This window comes from Scyliorhinus torazame, chromosome 7 (assembly GCF_047496885.1).
Source record: "Scyliorhinus torazame isolate Kashiwa2021f chromosome 7, sScyTor2.1, whole genome shotgun sequence".
In the NCBI taxonomy this organism is placed as follows: domain Eukaryota; kingdom Metazoa; phylum Chordata; class Chondrichthyes; order Carcharhiniformes; family Scyliorhinidae; genus Scyliorhinus; species Scyliorhinus torazame.
The window spans coordinates 84,977,693-84,999,348 of record NC_092713.1 but is presented as its reverse complement, the minus strand read 5'-3'; the positions used below and the strand labels follow the sequence as shown (position 1 = coordinate 84,999,348).

Below are 21,656 nucleotides of genomic sequence, written 5' to 3'. Positions count from 1 at the left end.
CCGTTTCTGCTCAGCAAAGCCTTCCTGAATAACTTGCATCAATGCTTCGTTGACCGCTGGGTCGACAATCCAGAGAGGTCCGGTCCTCCACCATGCTGTCTCCCGCTGCAGCTTCAGCCCAAGCCTTCTCTGTCTTTCGGTTTCTGCCTTTACGAGCACTTCTAGGCCCTCTCTCCATGCACCGATGTGGGAATTCAGTACACAATTGCCTCTGTCTTCAGTTTTACAGTTCACGTCCGGTAGAAATCGGGGGAAAAAGTCCAAAAGTCCGACCCGAGCGGGAGCCACCAAATGTGCAACTTACTCCTTCATAGCCGCCACCGGAAGTCTCCGAGAGAGGAGATTTTCATTCATAAACATAGAACATACAGTGCAGAAGGAGGCCATTCGACGCATCGAGTCTGCACCAACCCACTTAAATGAAAAAAAATGAAAATTGTTTATTGTCACAAGTAGGCTTCAAATGAAGTTACTGTGAAAAGCCCCTAGTCGCCACATTCCGGCGCCTGTTCGGGGAGGCTGGTACGGGAATTGAACCGTGCTGCTGGCCTGCCTTAGTCTGCTTTAAAAGCCAGCTCTTTAGCCCTGTGCTAAACCAACTCCAGATAGCAGCTCCAGACTGCTACGCCCTCACTTCCACCCTATCCCCGTAAGCCAATAACCCCACCTAACCTTTTTGGACACTAAGGGCAATTTAGCATGGCCAATCCACCTAACCTGCACGTCTTTGGACTGCGGGAGGAAACCGGAGCACCCGGAGGAAACCCACACAGACACGGGGATAACGTGCACAGACAGTGACCCAGAGGGGAATCGAACCTGGGACCCTGGACCTGTGAAGCCACAGTGCTAGCCACTTGTGCTACCGTGCTGCCAATGTCAATGTCAATGGATTCAACCCCAAGGACAGAGAGCTAACCTAGTGTTGCACTCATGTTTTCAACAATTCAAAAAAATCTATTGCCTATTTTTTGTGTCAATAAAAATATACCAGTAATCGAACTGCCCCTCATTCTTTCTCAAAACCTACACTTTATTTGCAATGTAAGCAAAATATAGTTGTTACATGTGGCAAGTTATGAAATACAGAACAATCTGTGCAAACGTTGGGCTACAAAAACATCTTGTTCTATATTATTGGAAAATTAACTTTGTGACAAATTATCTCCATTCTCCCCAAATCACTGATGTTTGCTGGCATGGCTTCACTGGTACTGACAGCTCTCCAATATATTGCCAATTCTTAATGTATTTGCCAAACCATGAGTGTTAAGAGTTTACAAGACCATGAAGAACATCATCAAAGCAAAGCCAAATTATATAATCACCCAGGGTCCACACATATGCACTCGTCACCAATGTAATGATCAGGAGCAAGAACCCTAGTCGAATCTTCGGCTCTTAATTCTCTAATCACTGATGTCCATAGTAGGGCCAGGCCCAGTTGTTGTCCTGGAGGTCAAAACAGACTAGAATCGAGCCTGAGTAAAAGCTATCATTTGGATTAATAGTTCCTTCAATCGCTTACCAGCCCTTGCTCAAAAAGGTCTTTCTCCTTGGGTGTCCACCGTGCTGGCCAAGAATTGCTTGCTGTTCCAGGAGTCCTAGGGTGAAAATTGAAGCTATGTTAATGATTACATAAATTATTAGAATTAAAATAAGGTAACTCTCTTTAAAAATGCAATTGCCATTTTGTAGCATGCTAACACAAATTTTAAAAACTGTAAATAAAGCAGTTCATCAGAATCTCACAATCAATAAAATGCAGTTGTTTCTAGAGATCAAGGGCTGGATTCTCCGCCCCGCCACATTTCTGTTTCACCCCGCCGGCGGGATTCTCCGTTACGCCGGCCGGTCAATGGGGTTTCCCACTGTGGGGCAGCCCCACGCCGTCAGGAAACCCCCGGGCTGCCGGCAAAACGGAGCATCCTGCTGGTGGAGCATCCAGCCCTATATATGGGTCTTCTTTCAGGTTGACAGATAACGTGAAATGAACAATTATGGGGCGATTTGCCGGCCACGTTGCGCACAGCGCAAATCCTGGCAGAATTCCAGAAGAGGCTTGAAACGAATTTGCACCAGGCGCCAAAGAGTTCATAATGTTTCCAGGCCCTCCCAGCAGACGTAATCAGGTTCACGCCCCTGATTACTATTCACTTAAATTAATTGAAATATTCAAAGTCAGCTTAACGATGAATCTTCAGGTGATGAGCAATGCTCCCACCCAATCTCTGAGGAGCCGGACCTGCTGGCATCTTTCGGTCATGCCCCACTCAATGCCAGTGAAAATCATGACTAAGTGGGGGGATCATGCCTACCCACCCCGAGGGAATCGTATCGCTTTTCCCGCCAGAGATGACACTTAGTTATTTTTGGGAAGAATTGTGCCCAATATTTCAAATCTACATTCAACCTATCTCACAAATTCTCATTTCTTTTTCAATTCTGATTTCAGAAATGCTTCTTTTTTGTTTTTATCGTAGCCAGTTAAAATGGCTAACTCCCGATTTAAAATGGCGAATGGCAAAGGCTGATGGGAAAGTCAGCAAACAGGACACAAACGAGCAGCTGCAGGTTGAGTGCGTATTTACCTCTGGAAAGGCCAGACAAGATCGATACCGGCAACCATCAGCATAACAAAACACCAGCCATCTGCATATTAATGAGCAATCCCCGGGAACAATGAGCAACATTTAGACACATAAAGCCAAACCAGACTCCGTGGCGCCAGCAGAAGCCTACACAATGGGAGGTGAACGACCACCTCAAGACCGTCCATCGATCAGGGAACCGCTCCAGCATTGGAGAAAATCGAACCAAGTGATTGGGACAAAGTCCAATCACCTAGAACCAGGTACAGGGTCCGCCCCGAAAGGCGGGAAGCCCCTGGGGACTATAAGAATCAAGCCCAAGTTCAAATCGGCCCTCTGCTTCTCTGCTTGACCGGGTCACTCAGCAACGCGAACTAACCCTTGACAGTGACCGGTCCAGCCATCGCTGATATCTAGTAAGTCTTACTTCAACGCTCGCTACGAGATAGGCGCTCCTAGCTACCAATCTGTACCAACTTTGAATCCTGCAGGCTCAGAACCCGAACGAAAGGCCATTCGTTTCCCTGACCTGGTGGGCCAGTTCCAAGTTAAGTATTGACCTGTTAGTCGTAGAAGTAGCTTAGACGTAGAATTTATACGTGAGTAGTGATTACTGTGTATAATAAATGTGCTTTGATTTAAATCTTACTAAGCGGTGTATTGGATTATTGATCATTACTCGGACTTGAACCACGTGGCGGTATCAGAAAGATACCTGGCGACTCAAGAGCAAAGGTGATAAAACAGAGCAATTAAACTAAGGCAAAAGTTAGCAACATTATGTTGCAAGTTAAAAAATATTCTACTATTTCCATTTTGTAAGAAAAGCAGGGAGAATGGTATATTTGAAGTATTATTGCATTTACAGTAATAAAGCAATTTAAAGAGCTCAGAAGTATGCAGTTATACTAATTATAGGCACACTTATTAAGTATAAACAACTTAATAAGAGACCATAGAAGTAATTTTATACATCTAAGTACCATACATTAAACATCTGACGCATACAAATATTTCCTCTTCTGAATGACTTGACTTCTCGGTGCCAATTTCCTACTGTCAAACCGGGAACACAGAGGGAGAATTCAGAATGTCCAATTCACCTAACAAGCACGTCTTTCGGAACTTGTGGGAGGAAACCGGAGCACCTGGAGGAAACCCACATAGACACAAGGAGAACGTGCAGACTCTGGACAGACAGTGACCCAAGCTGGGAATCGAACTTGGGACCCTGGTGCTGTGAAGCAGTTACAGCACAATGGTGTGCAGACATAACAAATGCCACAAGAACGTCAGTTTGCAGAAGCACGTGGCACACTTCCTTGTGGCAGTGGAGTTGGCTGTTCGAATCTCTCCACTTCCATCAACAGAAAAATGTGAATAATTCATGCAAATTTAATCAAGCATTTGATTTTTTAAATTTAGTTTTGTCCACTGCAGCAATACGTTATAAATTAGAAAACATTTTCTGAAAATATTTTATAACATGGTCAAGTGTTGGAATTTTATTGAAGAAACGGCAAATTATTATGTCCTTTGCTGATTACTATAACCTTTTCTATCTTTCAAATAATTATTATTTTGGTGATTTATTGATGTAAAATACAATTATATTTTCCCATAAGGTGACCATAAGGTGGTATAAAGGGCCTGGCATCTTTCCACAGTAGTTGCATTCCATTCAGGTTAACTTTCTTGTATGTGATTAACACATTGAGTATGTATATATTTTCTTGTTAATGTGTTTCAAAGATGTAAACAATTCAGGTCTAATCTAGCTCATATTTCGATGAAAAGCAAAGTGTGTCTTTAAATTTACCCAGAATGGGAGCCATTTAATTTAATAGATATTTAATGTTGCCTCTTTTCTACCCATATGTTCACTTTTTTAAAAACGCCATGGTGACAAAAAGGGAAAATCTTAAATCTGTGGCTCCCTAATTTTCCTTTCCAATCAAGATGTAAAAGAAGCTAGTGCTTGAAATTGAAGCAAATTCTCCTAAAATGTTGCAATTCAGGAATCATATTTTGCTTAGCGGTAGATCAATGTTACTCAACATCACAGGAGCCTTACTTTTCCGATTTTCTTGTTGCTAATGTACATAAGTAGAATCATGCCTGGTTATGCTGTTTGGCATAAATCTGATAACATACAGCTTCAACGATAATTATAATATGGGGATTAGGTCAGGTTAAGGTCCAGGAACATGAAGTTTTCAAGTATCCAATGTTAAGTGTGCTGCATCAGATATCCAAAATTAGTTAACACCCTGAAGCAATAGGGAATAGGCCATCCTGAAACCTCTGCTGAAAGTTTGCCAAATTGATCACTAATGGTAACGATGCAGAGCAGCAGATGTTTATCTGTTCTGTTTGGAATTACTGCAACACTTCATTGTTTCTCAAGAACGTTAATTTAGTGGTACAGAAAAGGGCTGAATTCAACAAGGCGAAATCAGCACTGCACAAAAGCAAGGTAAAATTTGGGATGTTATTCCCGGCCAAACTCTGGGTAACATTTGAGGGGAAAGAGCTGTATTTTAACACCCCAGCGGCGGCTGATGAGTTCGTTAGAGCGAACAAGCTGGGGGAGGAGCACATGCAACCGCAATGAAAGACATGGGGACGGAAAAGGAAGGGAAAACCAGAACAAAGAGTGGAGGACAAACCGCAACAAGGACAATGGACTCATGAACTGTGCACATGTGCGTTATGCCTTGCGTGGGCCTGTGCTGTCTTGTCTCAGAGCTTGTCTCCTCGCTCAATGCAATGGGGGGGGGGGGGGTGAGTGAGTGAGCGAGGGCGATGAGGGTGAGGAAAGCAAACAGGAGGAGGGCAAGACCAGGGCCAGTAGGAGAAAGTTTAAACAGGGCCAAAACTGGGCAAATACTGGGAGGAGGGCCACCGTACTAGCGAGGAGGGCCAGCACGGGAGGGCAGGAATGAAGGAGGGTCACGGCGCCCCTCTCAGGGGAGGGGGAGCGTCTGGCACAAGGAGGGGGGCAGAAGGGGGAGGGGGGGGAGAACGCAGGGGGGGAACAAAGGGACAGGGGCTGGGGGGGGGGGGGGGGGGAGAAGAGGAGTCTGGGGGAGAACGCAGAACAAAAGAGAATCAAAATGAAGGGTGAAGCAGTACAGATATAGGCCTCGGCGGGCAGGGAGCAGGGCGAGCAATCATGAGGGCGCCGCTAACAGTCACTCGAGGGCATGAGGGCGGAGGGAGACCCCAGAGCGCAGGGGCGCACCCGTGTGGCGTACACACAGCTGGTGGCCACTTAGGGTGCCCCCTGGGCAAAGGGAAACCCCTGAGCGCTGGAGCCCGACCCCATGGTGAGAGCGGTGACCCTGGCAATTTTGGACGGCCCCCTAGCAAAGGGAAACCCCGCAGTGCAGGGCCGCGTCCACCAGGTAAGTATGGGTGATCCCACAGGACCGGGGGGGGGGGGGGGGGTCAGAAACCCCCCACCAGGATTGTTACCTGGAATGTAAGGGGACTCAACGGCCCAGTGAAAAGATCCAGAGTGTTCGCCCACCTAAGAAGCCCAAAAGCAGACATTATACCTACAAGACACGCACCTGAGGGAGGACTGACTGCTGGTAAAGAAGGGCTCGTTGGGACAGACGTACCACTCATGCTACGGGACGAGGGCTAGGGGGGTAAGCAATATTAATTAGCAACAGGACGAGGTTTACGGGAACCAAGACAGTTACGGACCGAGGGGGAAGGTACGTCATGGTCAGCGGTGTCCTGGAAGGGGCACCTGTCCTACTGGTAAATGTGTACACTCCCAACTGGGACGACTCAGAAGTCAGGGCAGCACGGTAGCATAGTGGTTAGCACAATTGCTTCACAGCTCCAGGGTCCCAGGTTCGATTCCGGCTTGGGTCACTGTCTGTGCGGAGTCTGCACATCCTCCCCGTGTGTGCGTGGGTTTCCTCCGGGTGCTCCGGTTTCCTCCCACAGTCCAAAGATGTGCAGGTTAGGTGGATTGGCCATGATAAATTGCCCTTGGTGTCCAAAATTGCCCTTAGTGTTGGGTTGGGTTATGGGGATAGGGTGGAGGTGTTGACCTTGGGTAGGGTGCTCTTTCCAAGAGCCGGTGCAGACCCGATGGGCCGAATGGCCTCCTTCTGCACTGTAAATTCTATGATAATAAAGAAGACCATGGCGGAAATCCCCGACCTTGACACACACCGACTGATTAGGGGGGGCAACTTTAACTGCGTGATGGACTCACTGACCGACCGATCAAACCCCAGAACGGGGAAAACGTCTGGCATGGCTCGGGAGCTAGGGGCCTTCATGGAACAGGCGGTGGACACATGGAGGTTCCTGCACCCGGGAGAAAAGGTCTCGTTCTTTTCGCAGGTGCACAAGGTATACACCCGTATCGACTTCTTTGCAGTGGGGAAACCGGTGCTTCCAGGGATCACGGGAACGGACTACTCCGCGATCGTTATCTCCGACCACGCTCCACACTATATGGATGTGAGGTTGGAGACAGGCCGTGCCCAGCGCCCCACATGGAGGCTGGACACGGACCTCCTGGCTGACAAGGCTTTCTGCCAAAAAATATTGCAGGCCATAGGCGATTACGTTAGTAACAACCAAAATGGAGAGGTCTCACCCTCCACGTTCTGGGAGGCACTGAAGGCCGTGATCAGAGGATAGATCATAGCCTACAAGGCAAGTAGAGACAGGGAAGAGAGGGTGGCCAGGCAACAGCTTGTCGACTCCATTCTGGAAGTCGATAGAAAATACTCCGAGGCCCCGACCGTAGAGCTGCTGGCGGAGAGGAAAAAGCTGCAAATGGACTTTAACCTGCTATCCACTAGGAAAGCAGTGTACCAACTCCGCCAGACACGGGGGACCTTCAACGAACACGGAGACAAGGCTGGCTGCCTGTTGGCTCACCAGCTGAGAAAGCAGGCAGCCACGAGGGAAATAGCGCAGGTTAAGGATAGCAAAGGCAGACTGGTAACAGAGCCAAAGGAGGTCAATCGGGCATTTGAGACCTTCTACCGGAGACTGTACACCTCCGAGCCCCCCGACGGGGATGCTGGAATGAAACAGTTCGTAGACAGACTGGAACTGCCAGTGGTGGGGGAAGACAGACGGGGGGAGCTGGAAGCACCAATAGACCTGGGGGAAATCATGGAGAGCATCAGCTCCATGCAGGCGGGGAAGGCACCGGGACCCGACGGGTTCCCGGCGGACTTCTACAAAAAATTTGCACTAGTCCTGGCCCCATACCTAAGGAACATGTTCGCGGACTCACTGGCAGGACGCACGCTGCCCCCAACGGTAGCGCAGGCCACAATCTCAATAATACCCAAAAAAGATAAAGAGCTGACGGAATGTGGATCATACAGACCCATTTCACTGCTGAACATGGATGCGCAAATACTCGCAAAGGTCCTGGCCAAAAGGCTGGAGGGCTGCGTACCAGAGGTGGCCGTAGAGGGCTTTGTCAAGGGTAGGCAGCTCACAGCGAACATCAGGCGGCTGCTGAATGTGATAATGATCCCCCCCCGGGGAGAAAACACCCGAGGTGATTGTCTCCCTGGACGCAGAAAAGGCCTTTGACAGAGTCGAATGGATCTACCGCCTCGAGATACTGGAACAGTATGGGCTAGGAGCGGGATTCACCGCCTGGGTGAGGTTCCTGTACACTGCTCCCAAAGAATACCACCAGGTCTGAATACTTCCAGCTACAGAGAGGAACAAGACAGGGCTGCCCTCTGTCCCCACTCTTGTTCGCGCTAGCGATGGAACCCCTGGCGATAGCCCTGCGGGACGCAAAAAGCTGGAAGGGAATCTGGAGAGGAGACAGAGAGCACAGAGTCTCACTCTATGCAGATGACCTGCTCCTCTATGTCTCGAAGCCACAGGAGGGACTGAAGGCAATACTGCAAATACTGAAAGAGTTTGGAACCTTCTCGGGCTACAAACATAACCTGGGCAAAAGCGAGGCTTTCCCAGTGAACCCAAAAGGGGGAGGGTCAGAGCTGAAGGGGCTCACGTTCAAAACGGCCCAAACAGATTCCGTTACCTAGGCATCCAAATAGCCAGAGACTGGACACGGATCCACAAGTGGAACCTGACCAGCCTGGTGCAGGAAGTAAGAAAAAACCTTCAGCGGTGGGGCTCACTCCCACTCTCCCTGACGGGAAGCGTGCAGACGGTCAAGATGAACGTACTGCCAAGGTTCCTCTTCCTGTTTAGATCCATCCCGATCTTCATCCCCAAGGCCTTTTTCCAAAACACAGTCAGGCTAATCATGGCATTTGTGTGGGGGTGCAAGAACCCGAGAATTCCCAAACCGACACTGCAAAGTGGGAAAGTCAGAGGGGGCCTGGCTCTACGGAGACTACAATACTACCACTGGACAGCAACGGTAGAAAAAGTGAGAGGATGGGTACAAGAACCCGACACAGATTGGGTACAAATGGAGGAGGCATCCTGTAAAGGAACAATCCTCCGGGCCCTGGCCACAGCAGCACTCCCATCCTCCTCAACAAGGTGCACAACAAGCCCAGTGGTAGCGGCCACACTGAGAACGTGGACCCAGTAGAGACAGCACTTCGGGATAACCAAAATGTCCCATATGGCCCCCATCTGCAGCAATCACAGATTCCCCCCAGCCATGCTAGATTCCACCTTCAAAAGATGGAGGCGGGACGGGGGCACACTGTTAGTCGGGGACTTCTACGTAGGGCACAGATTGGCGGCACTGGACGATCTGACGAGGAACTGGAAACTAGCAAAAGGACAGTAATTGAGACACCTCCAAATAAAGCACTTCCTCCGCAAAGAGACAGTAGGGTACCCCGGGGCCCCAGAAAGCACACTACTAGAGGACCTGATAGGCACAAGCAGCGAGAAGAGGGGGCTATGTGGGAAAATATACGGACAGCTACTGGACAGAGCCCGAACACCACGGACGGGACCAGACAAAAATGGGAGGATGAACTGGGGACAGAGGTGGGATGGGGATTCTGGAGCGAAGCACTGAGCAGGGTGAACTCCACCTCCTCCTGCGCAAGGCTAAGCCTAATGCAGCTCAAAGTGGTGCACAGAGCGCACCTGACCAGAACCTGAATGAACAGGTTCTTCCTGGAGGTGGAGGACAAATGTGAACGGTGCCAGAGGGGCCCGGCCAACCACACCCACATGTTTTGGGCTTGCCCCAAGGTTGCTGGGTTCTGGACAGATTTCTCCGAGGCGATGTCCAAGGTTGTGGGGGTGAGGGTGAAGCCAAGCCCAATAGTGGCATTCTTCGGGGTATCGGAGCAGCCAGAGTTACACATGGGGAAGGGGGCCAATGTCCTTGCTTTCGCTTCCCTAATCGCACGCTGGAGAATCCTGCTCGCTGGCGATCGGCAGCACCGCCCAAAACTGCAGACTGGCTCGCTGACCTCTCGGAATTTCTCCACCTGGAGCAGATTAAGTACGCCACCCGAGGGTGAGAGGAAGGTTTCCTGGATACTTGGGGGCAGTTTGTCGGCCTGTTCCAAAACCTGTTCGAGGCCAGAAACAAGGAGTAAGCCAGGGGAAAAAAAAAGATGAAGAACCAAAGGAGCGGGCAAGATAAATGTAATGTATATAAGTAACAACTGTTTACAACTGTTTATAAATATGAGAAAAGCCAATAAAAAGATTTTTTTTTTTTAAATGTAGTGGTACAGAAACGATCAGTGAGAGAGGCATCAATACACGAAGGGTTGCTCTTCCACGTTCTGTCAAATGATGTGTAAAGAATGTTTTATTTTAACTGGAAGACAGTGTTGCTTTTTTAAGCAGAGGTAGAATTTAGCTGAAGAGATTAATGAACCAGTACTACTGCTTTATTTCTTGAAAGAAAAGGAAGTCAAACTTGCATTTACATTGCACCTATCATGACCTCAGGACATCCCAAAGCACCTCATAGCCAATGAAATACCTTTGAATTGTTGTCACTATTGGATTGGAGGAAATACGGAGGGCAATTCGACACAGGAAACAAACTGTAGTCTGATGGTGACCAGGGGCGAAATTCTCCTGAAACGGCGCGATGCCTGCCGACTGGCGCCCAAAACGGCGCAAATCAGTCGGGCATCGCATCTTTGGGGGCCGAGCCCCAGCCTTAAGGGGCTAGGCCCGCGCCGGACGAATTTCCGCCCCGCCAGCTGGCGGAAAAGGCCTTTGGTGCCCCGTCAGGTGGCACGGAAATTACATCTCCGTGCGGCGCATGCGCGGGAGCGTTAGCGGCCGCTGACAGCATTCCCGCGCATGCGCAGTGGAGGGAGTCTCTTCCGCCTCCGCCATGGTGGAGACCGTGGCGAAGGCGGAAGGGAAAGAGTGCCCCCACGGCACAGGCCCGCCCGCGGATCGGTGGGACCCCATCGCGGGCCAGGCCACCGTGGGGGCACCCCCCCGGGCCCACGCCGCCTTGTCCCGCCGGTAAGGTAGGTGGTTTAATCTACGCCGGCGGGACAGGCATTTTAGCGGCAGGACTTCAGCCCATCTGGGCCGGAGAATCGCGGGGGGGGGGGGGGCCGACCAACCGGCGCGGTGCGATTCCCGCCCCCGCCAAATCTCCAATGGCGGAGAATTCGGCAACCGTCGGGGGCGGGATTCACGCCAGCCCCCGGCGATTCTCCGACCCGGCGGGGGGTCGGAGAATCTCGCCCCAGATATCAGTCAGGACATTGGGATAATTCCTCTGCCTCCCTTCCAAATAGTGCCAGGGGTCTTTATGTCTAGCAGAGAGCGCAGTCTCATCTGACAGTGCAGCACTGCCTCAATACTGCAAATGGAGCAGCAGTTTGGATTTCATGCTCAAGCTTCTAACATGGGGTTAATAGCAATAAAGTTAAACCAATGCAAATAGTGTCCATTATACCCAATATAGCTAAAAGTATGAATATCATCATGTCTGTACTCACAGACCAAACTGGAAAGAAGGAATATCTTTAGCTCAGGGAAGAAATAAGATTCTTACGTTATTTGCAGATTTAATTCAACTGCAATTAGTTCCTATATGCTCACATAGCGAGCTAATATTTTTAAGAAAGAGGACTGGCACAATAGCATAGTGGTTAGCACTGTTGCTTCATAGTGCCAGGGATCATAGTGCTGTGCACTCAGAGCCTGCGCGGACCAGCTGGAAGAGGTATTCACCGACATCTTTAACCTGTCCCTACTCCACTCCCAGGTCCCCACCTGCTTCAAGAAGACCACCATCATACCGGTACCAAAGAAGAACCAGGCAACGTGCCTCAATGACTGCCGACCAGTGGCCCTGACTTCAGTCGTAACGAAGTGCTTCGAGAGGTTGATCATGAAGCGCATCACCTCCATATTCCCAGAACGCCATGATTTAGTGGCCATTACTGAAACATGGTTAAAAGATGGTCACGACTGGGAGTTAAATATCCAAGGGTATCAGACTATACGAAAGGATAGAATGGACGGTAAGGGCAGTGGTGTAGCTTTGTTGTTTAAGGATGGCATCCGGGCAATAGTAAGGGATGATATTGGTGCTATGGAGGACAAGGTTGAATCAATTTGGGTGGAAATCAGGAATAGTAAGGCGTAAAGGTCACTGATAGGAGTAGTCTATAGGCCACCAAATAGTAACAGGATGGTAGGGCAGGCAATAAGCAAAGAAATAACGGATGCATGTAGAAATGGTACAGCGGTTATCATGGGAGATTTTAATCTGCATATCGATTGGTTTAACCAGGTTGGTAAAGGCAGCCTTGAGGAGGAGTTTATAGAATGTGCCCGGGATAATTTCCTGGAACAGTATGTAATGGAACCTACAAGGGAACAAGCGGTCCTGTGTAATGAAGCAGGATTGATTAATGATCTCATAGTTCGGGATCCTCTTGGAAGGAGCGACCACAATTTGGTGGAATTTAAAATACAGTTGGAGGATGACAATGTAAAATCAAACACTAGTGTTTTGTGCTTAAACAAAGGCAATTACAATGGGATGAGAGAAGAACTAGCTAAGGTAGACTGGGAGCAAAGACTTCACGGTGAAGCAGTTGAGGAACAGTGGAGAACCTTCCGAACGATCTTTCACAGTGTTCAGAAAAGGTTCATACCGACAAAAAAGAAAGACGGTAGAAAGGGGAGAAATCGACCGTGGATATCTAAGGAGGTGAGGGGGAGTATCAAATTGAAGGAAAAAACATACAAAGTGGCAAAAATTAGTGGGAGACTAGAGGACTGGGAAGTCTTTAGCGGACAACAGAAAGCTACTAAAAAAGCCATAAAGAAGAGTAAGGTAGACTATGAAAGTAAACTGGCTCAGAACATTAAAGCAGATAGTAAAAGCTTCTACAAATATATAAGACAAAAAAGAGTGGCTAAGGTAAATATTGGTCCTTTGGAAGATGAGAAGGGAGATTTAATAATAGGAGACGGGGAAATGGCTGAGGAGCTGAACAGGTTTTTTGGGTCAGTCTTCACAGTGGAGGACACAAATAACATGCCAGTGACTGATGGAAATAAGGATATGATAGGTGAGGACCTTGAGATGATTGTAATCACTAAGGAGGCAGTATTGGGCAAGCTAATGGGGCTAAAGTTAGACAAGTCTCCTGGCCTTGATGGGATGCATCCCAGAGTGTTAAAAGAGATGGCTAGGGAAATTGTAAACGCACTAGTGATAATTTATAAAAATTCACTAGACTCTGGGGTGGTCCCAGAGGATTGGAAAGTAGCAAACGTGACACCACTGTTTAAAAAAGGAGGTCGGCAGAAAGCGGATCATTATAGGCCGGTAAGCTTAACTTCGGTTGTAGGTAAAATGCTGGAATCTATCATTAAGGAGGAAATAGCGGGGCACCTGGAGGGAAATTGTTCCATTGGGCAGACGCAGCATGGGTGCACAAAGGGTAGGTCGTGTCTGACTAATTTGGTAGAATTTTTTGAGGACGTTACCAGTGCAGTAGATAACGGGGAGCCAATGGATGTGGTATATCCGGATTTCCAGAAAGCTTTTGACAAGGTGCCACACAAAAGGTTGCTGCATAAACTAAAGATGCATGGCATTGAGGGTAAAGTGGTAGCATGGGTAGAGGATTGGTTAACTAACAGAAAGCAGAGAGTGGGGATAAATGGGTGTTTCTCTGGTTGGCAACCTGTAACTCGTGGGGTCCCTCAAGGATCAGTGTTGGGCCCGCAGTTGTTCACAATTTACATAGACGATTTGGAGTTGGGGACCAAGTGCAATGTGTCAAAGTTTGCAGACGACACTAAGATGTGGTAAAGCAAAAAGGGCAGAGGATACCGGAAGTCTGCAGAAGGATTTGGATAGGTTAGGTGAATGGGCTAGGGTCTGGCAGATGGAATTCAATGTTGCCAAGTGTGAGACTATCCATTTTGGGAGGAATAACAGCAGAATGGATTATTATTTAAACGGTAAGATGTTAAAACATGTTGCTGTGCAGAGGGACCTGGGTGTGCTGGTGCACGAGTCGCAAAAAGTTGGTGTGCAGGTGCAACAGGTGATTAAGAAGGCTCATCGAGTTTTGTCTTTCATTGCTAGAGGGGTGGAGTTCAAGACTAATGAGGTTATGCTGCAATTGTATAGGGTGTTGGTGAGGCCGCATCTGGAGTATTGTGTTCAGTTTTGGTCTCCTTACCTGAGAAAGGACATATTGGCACTGGAGGGAGTGCAGAGGAGATTCACTAGGTTGATCCCAGAGTTGAGGGGATTAGATTATGACGAGAGGTTGAGTAGACTGGGACTGTACTCATTGGAGTTTAGAAGGATGCGGGGGGATCTTATTGAGACATATAAAATTATGAAGGGAGTAGATAGGATAAATGCGGGCAGGTTGTTTCCACTGGTCGGGGAAAGCAGAGCTAGGGGGCATAGCCTCAAAATAAGGGGAGGTAGATTTAGGACGGGGTGTAGGAGGAACTTCTTCACCCAAAGGGTTGTGAATCTCTGGAATTCCTTGCCCAGTGAAGCAGTTGAGGCTCCTTCTTTAAACGTTTTTAAGAAAAAGATAGATGCCTTTCTAAAGAATAAAGGGATTCGGGGATATGGTGTAAGGGCCGGAGAGTGGAGCTGAGTCCACAAAGATCAGCCATGATCTGATTAAATGGCGGAGCAGGCTCGAGGGGCCAGATGGCCTACTCCTGTTCCTAGTTCTTATCCACTGCAATTCGCATACCGCTGCAACCGGTCCACATCAGACACCATTTCCCTGGCCCTACACTCATCCCTAGAGCATCTCGAAAACAAGGACTCCTACATTAGACTCCTATTTATTGAATAAAACTCCGCCTTCAACACCATAATCCCAGCCAAGCTCATATCAAAGCTCCAAAACCTAGGACTTGGCTCCCCACTCTGCAACTGGATCCTCGATTTTCTGACCAACAGACCACAATCAGTAAGAATGAACATCAACACCTCCTCCACAATAGTCCTCAACACCGGCGCCCCGCAAGGCTGCGTACTTAGCCCCCTACTCTACTCCCTGTACACACACGACTGCGTGTCAAAACCTGGTTCCAACTTTGCTGACGATACGACCATAGTGGACCGGATCTCGAATAACGATGAGTCCGAATACAGGAGGGAGATAGAGAACCTAGTGGAGTGGTGTAGCGACAACAATCTCTCCCTCAATGCCAGCAAAACTAAAGAGCTGGTAATTGACTTCCGGAAGCAAAGTACTGTACACACCCCTGTCAGCATCAACGGGGCCGAGGTGGAGATGGTTAGCAGTTTCAAATTCCTGGGGGTGCACATCTCCAAAAATCTGTCCTGGTCCACCCACGTCGACGCTACCACCAAGGAAGCACAACAGCGCCTATACTTCCTCAGGAAACTAAGGAAATTCGGCATGTCCACATTGACTCTTACCAACTTTTACAGATGCACCATAGAAAGCATCCTATCAGGCTGCATCACAGCCTGGTATGGCAACTGCTCGGCCCAGGACCACAAGAAACTTCAGAGAGTCGTGAACACCGCCCAGTCCATCACACGAACCTGCCTCCCATCCATTGACTCCATCTACACCTCCCGCTGCCTGGGGAAAGCGGGCAATATAATCAAAGATCCCTCCCACCCGGCTTACTCACTCTTCCAACTTCTTCCATCGGGCAGGAGATACAGAAGTCTGAGAACACGCACGAACATACTCAAAAACAGCTTCTTCCCCACCGTCACCAGACTCCTAAATGACCCTCTTATGGACTGATTTCATTAACACTACACCCTGTATGCTTCATCTGATGCCAGTGCTTATGTAGTTACATTGTATATGTTGTGCTGCCCTATTATGTATTTTCTTTTATTCCCTTTTCTTCTCATGTACTTAATGATCTGTTGAGCTGCTCGCAGAAAAATACTTTTCACTGCACCTCGGTACACGTGACAATAAACAAATCCAATCCAATCCAATCCAGGTTCAATTCCCGACTTGAGTCACTGCCTGTGAGGTGGCTGCACGTTCTCCCAATGTCTGCATGGGTTCGCCCCGGGTGCTCCGGTTTCCTCCCACAGGTCCCGAAAGACATGCTTGTTAGGTGAATTAGACATTCTGAATTCTCCCTCAGTATACCCGAACAGACGCGGAAGTGTGGCGACTGGAGGATTTTCACAGTAACTTCATTGCAGTGCTAATGTAAGCCTACTTCTGACACTAATAAAGATTATTAGACTAGTATTATTATGAGGATACAAAAAGTCCATCAGCTTGAGATTAGTAATAGGTAAGATGTTCGAGGTAATCATGAGGGGTGCAGCAACATATGACCATTTAGGCAGAAGACCAGAGAAGCCCAACACAGCTTTCAGGAAAGAATGTTGTATCTTATCAACTTGATTGAATTTTTTGAAGAAGTCACCAGGATAGCGGATGAAGAATATTGTTATATTATTTACCTAGACTTTCAGAAAACTTTTGATAAGAGGCTTCTTTCGAAATGGGATGTTGTGAAATTAGTAGTAAATTGCTGCTGTGGATTGAGGATTGGCTGAAAGCCTGTAGGCAGAGAGTGGTGGTAAATGGATCTGCTTGGAAATTGATGTCCCACAAGAATTGATGTTAGAATTATGTACTATTTTAATTGATAATTTAGGTGTAGGTTTTGGGGAATGATCTGTAATTTTTCAGACAATACCAAGATAGATGCAAGGGTTAGGAGTATAGATGATGCTCATCTGCTACAAGCAGGTCTAGTTCTGCTGGAGGATCGGGTCAGTACAGGCAAAGGTACCTCCTACAGGGAACTGCTAATTTTCCTGTCTTTTTCCCCATATCGCTGTAATCTGTTTCCCCTTCAAGTATTTATTCAGTTTTCTTATAAAGGTTACTATGGAACCTGTATCCACCCACCCTATCAGGATGTGCACTCCAAATTCTAACTGCTTGTCACGCAAAAAAAAGTTTTCTTCATCTTGTCTCTGGTTCTTTTGTCAATCACCTTGCTTATATACTCTCTGATTATCAAGTATTTTTTCATTTACTTATCTAAATCCTCCTTGGTTTTAAACATCTCTATCAAATCTCCTCTTATCATTGCTGCTCTAGAAAGAACAGCTCCAGCTTCTCAACTCTACCCACATAACTTTAACCCCTCATCCCTGGAATAATTCTAGTAAATCTCTTCTGTGCCCTTTACAAAGCCCTCTTGTTCTTCTTAACATGTGGCATCCAGAATTGGGCACAACAGAGGACATGTACTGGACAAATGAACAAATTTAACAGGGTATGTAAGCAGATATTGGAAACAAAATCAATATATTACAAATCAATCACCTTGGATAAAACAGAGCTTCTAAACAAATACATGAAATAGAATAAATCACACATACTTGCTTTTCACAGCTTTCCTTTGACGAATACTGGTAAAACAGGAATGAAAGTCAATGGGTAGAGACAAAATAATAAAGAGCTTTTGCAACAGAAAACAAAGCAGTAAATTATTAGCTTCACAATTAAATACATCATTTATTATTTCTGTACAAATCATCATTTCAGCTGCAACTGGTGTTACTTGCCTAATAAATTGTTAGTAAGTTTTTTTTACATCAAAATCTTCAATGGAATTACTGATAACTTAATAGGCCTTCTCCTCCCTTCTAGTGAATTCTGAAACCAGTTAACATGAGATGGGTAAAAGCAGTACTAAATGTCTTGCTCCTGCTCTGCAGAGATGGGTAGCCTCCAATCAGCACCTTTCAAGGGTTCTGCAGGTGAGATCAGGAACTCAGAGTATCTACATCCACCACCTGTGATGTGGCACACAGACTTTGACAATCCATCATTGTGCAGCTGAAGTAAATGCTTCTCTGAAACGAAAACCATAATCCAAGATCCCTCCCACCCGCTTACTCACACTTCCAACTTCTTCCATCGGCAGGAGATACAAAAGTCTGAGAACATTCACGAAAAGACTCAAAAACAGCTTCTTCCTCGCTGTTACCAGACTCCTAAACGACCCTCTTGTGGACTGACCTGGTTAATATTACACTCCTGTATGCTTCACCCGATGCTGGTGTCTATGTATTTACATTGTGGACCTTGTGTTGCCTTATTATGTATTTTATTTTTATTTTATTTTTATGTACTAAATGATCTGTTTGAGCTGCTCACTGAAAAATACTTTTCACTGTACCTCGGCACACATGACAATAAACAAATCCAATCCAATAACCTGAAATATTTCACACCAGTAAAATATCAACGGCTGCTGCAATTTCACATGAGATTAAATTGCACAACATATACTTTTGTACCTTACTGACCTTATGTTAATTTCAGTTGTATGAGTTTTAAAGTTTCCAGTAAAATTATTTGTTTCTGAGTCTATTTGATGTGGGTATAAAGTAGAACACTACTTTTGTTTGGTAAACAAACATTATTGCAGTGTTTTAAAATGAAGTACACATCCATATAAGTTTGAAGGAAGCAGTAAAAAAAAATATAAGTAGCTTACTAATCTGCATGGTGAAATTGCTGTTTACTTCCTCTCACTGGCAGCATGTCACACAGATCGCAGTCAAAAAGAGAGAATAGAGCTTATTTATGTCGCTGTTCTGTGATTAAGCAGCTACCATTAGCTCCTGAATTTTAACTGGTTACTGTCCCTTGATTGCAAAGTTGCCTATAAGTACTCAACTTTTCGAACTTACTGACAGGCATCAATTGAGCTTATAATAATTTTCCTCTTTAATTAAACACTGACCTTTGCTGAACATGTTGCCCATATATGAGGTTGTTGCCTACATCCAAAGATTAATTCTTTAATAAAGGTACCTGTGTACAGCGAACCAAACATGCTGCTGCTTAAACAAGTAACAGAACAATTTAATCTAAAAAAATGTTCAATTACAGAAAGCAACAGTGAGTACTAATTAACTAATTTACAGGCACAAGGACATAATCCTTTCCATACCTCTGCTAAAAATATTTTTTTTCTTAACACTTGGTCACAAAGTCGACTTTTAATTTTGTGTTAAATCTTAAATTAATTAGGTTTTTACTTTCACCCCTTTCTTCCTTTAATAAAGGAAATTATTCCAAAAATATCATGTGCATTTTTGGCATATAGATTACCAGTGAGCTAATAAAGTAGGTGGAGAATAGCATAAAACTACAATTAGCGCAGAAAGAAAGCACAGAATAAAGATTAAGCAATGGGACAGGAATGGATGAATGCATTTGTGTTATTTGTACACTCAAAGTCACCAAGTACCTTGTCCCAAGTTTGTTGATTAATAATGTTTTTTCAACACTAGTTAGTGCACACACATTAAATTTCTTGAGCAATCAGCCAGAATCAGAAACTATGCAATAGCTTTACAGGAAAAAAAGTCAAAGAAACTGGGACATATAGGTGGGACAGTGGGGAAGATATAGCAAGTTTTCTACAATAGGTTGGCATGATGACACCTGAGAATAAGTGTATTGAGCAATATAACATGGACTTATGCTCACAATCCACTGCATTGCAAAATTTCCAATCGCAAGTTATTTCTCTGTGAGGAAACAGCAAAGATACTAAGCAATTTTTGCAGTTCGCCTTACACTGCTCTTGTACAGCCAAGTTCGGACAGTCAGCCAAACCAAAGCAAAATGCTTATTTTTAACTGGATCAGTGAAGCGTTCCATGTGTACTTTGTCACAGTCAGCATTACTACTCACCCGTCAGAAGGTGGTGGCACAGGCATGACACTAAGTGTAATATAGAAGAAGTTTGCACACAGGGAATGTCAAGAAGAAAATCAAACACTGGACTTCTGAGAATTGGAATGATCATCTGAGGAAAAATTATTTGCAGAGCTACAGAGAAGAGCAGGGGAGTGGGTGTAGGTGGATTGGATTGGATTGGATTTGTTTATTGTCACGTGTACCGAGGTACAGTGAAAAGTATTTTTCTGCGAGCAGCTCAACGGTCATTAAATACATGGGAAGAAAAGGGAACAAAAGAAAATACATAATAGGGCAACACAACATATACAATGTAACTACATAAGCACTGGCATCGGATGAAGCATACAGGGTGTAGTGTTAATGAGGTCAGTCCATAAGAGGGTCATTTAGGAGTCTGGTGACAGTGGGGAAGAAGCTGTTTTTGAGGTGACTTGACCTTGCAGAGAGCCAGCACAGCCATAAGCTGAATGGCTTCCTTCTGTGTTATAAACAACTATGAATTTATATCTTCCTTCACTTAATAGATAAAGAAATCATTGGGCGCTTTCACATACTCTACAAAACAAGGATTTAACTGGTACCATGTGAACTTGTACAAAGTAATTCCTGCAAATAGTAATACTCCAACCATCCACACAAATATGTGGAAACTAATACAACAGGTTCTGGAGCTCAGGTTTTAAAGAATTCCACTCAACATTCTTCCCTTTCTATTGTGCCTGAATGCACTGATTAAACGGCACTGGGTACCTTCCTCTACCTCACCCTAATGGCCATAATTCAAATAACATCCTGCGCAGTTGATATAAGCATGTGCAGAAGACTTCAGAGCCAAGCTCAATCCTGTCCCTTCCTAATATCCACAAATTTACACTCCAGGCAAGAAAGGCTACCAAAAGCAAAACACGAGTGATGTTCCCCTCTGTAATATGGAGCATCACAGTAATTATAACCTCCCCATCTGAGAGCAGCTAATCTATCATGGAGCATAGTATGAACCTGGAACTTCCCTGGTCGATGTGCCTTAAATGTTCACTAATGAAAGCACTGATCCACCAGGGAGATCCTCATTTCATCTTAACTGATCTTGAATACAGATATTTTCATTCCCCACGTTATTAATTGCAATATATTTTTGGTGTTATTGTAATTTATTAAGCACCTTAAAAAAATACAAGTTTTGGTTAAAGTTTATTTGAAATGCAGTACATCATATGCCTTAAATATTAATATATGGATCATTTACTGTACATGTCAATTCACCTTTTCACAGATATTTTTTCTCTCTCTTGGTGATCAGACCAGCTGCCTTGTGAATGCTTTTTGCCTGTTAGGTAGTATCTATCAAATGGTTAAGGAACACACAAAAAAGAATGAATTACGTTTTGAAGAAATACTGTTCCAGGATAGGAGAGATTACAATTTGAAGTCATACAAATTGTATTTGGGAACTATTATCGGTTTGATCCACATCTGCTTGATTTTTTTAAATTTCATGAATTCTTCACAGATCCACCTTAGTAAGAAAGGTTACACTTCTGATAGCCCAGCAGAATAGAGGGTAACCATGTTGATCAGGAAGATCCTAGATTTTAATTCCCAGTCTGTACTGAGATAGCCGATCCCAACTAGAACAGGTTGGAGGTGATAAATTAGTATTAACGCTCTTAGATTAGGAAGGAGAAAGTAAACTAGGGTGCTCAACCTAGACTGTTACCTAGCAATTCCTGTTGGAAAAGTGTGGGTTCACGGGATTGGACCTGGCTAAAATTTCCCCAGCTGTGAAATTTCCTGAGAAAATTCACTGCCCAAACTTTCATATCAGGACTAACGACTTGAGCGAAGTAATGCCGGACAAGAATGTCCAGGAAACCATACTGCAAACAAGGAG

At 45.8% G+C, this 21,656-nt stretch overlaps 1 protein-coding gene across 3 annotated transcripts in view; it reads right to left on the bottom strand.

Annotated features, from left to right (window-relative positions):
• Positions 1–21,656, bottom strand: part of mysm1 (Myb-like, SWIRM and MPN domains 1) — a 142,553-nt gene that overhangs the window by 95,797 nt on the left and 25,100 nt on the right. For 2 of the 3 annotated variants that reach the window (XM_072510999.1, XM_072511001.1), the window contains exons 4-6: positions 21,029–21,106; positions 17,425–17,454; positions 1,529–1,604 (exon numbers count right to left, since the gene is read on the bottom strand). In XM_072510999.1, the coding sequence (XP_072367100.1) occupies positions 1,529–1,604; positions 17,425–17,454; positions 21,029–21,106 (184 nt within the window). The remainder of the gene's footprint in view (positions 1–1,528; positions 1,605–17,424; positions 17,455–21,028; positions 21,107–21,656) is intronic. The other variant, XM_072511000.1, reaches the window with a different exon arrangement.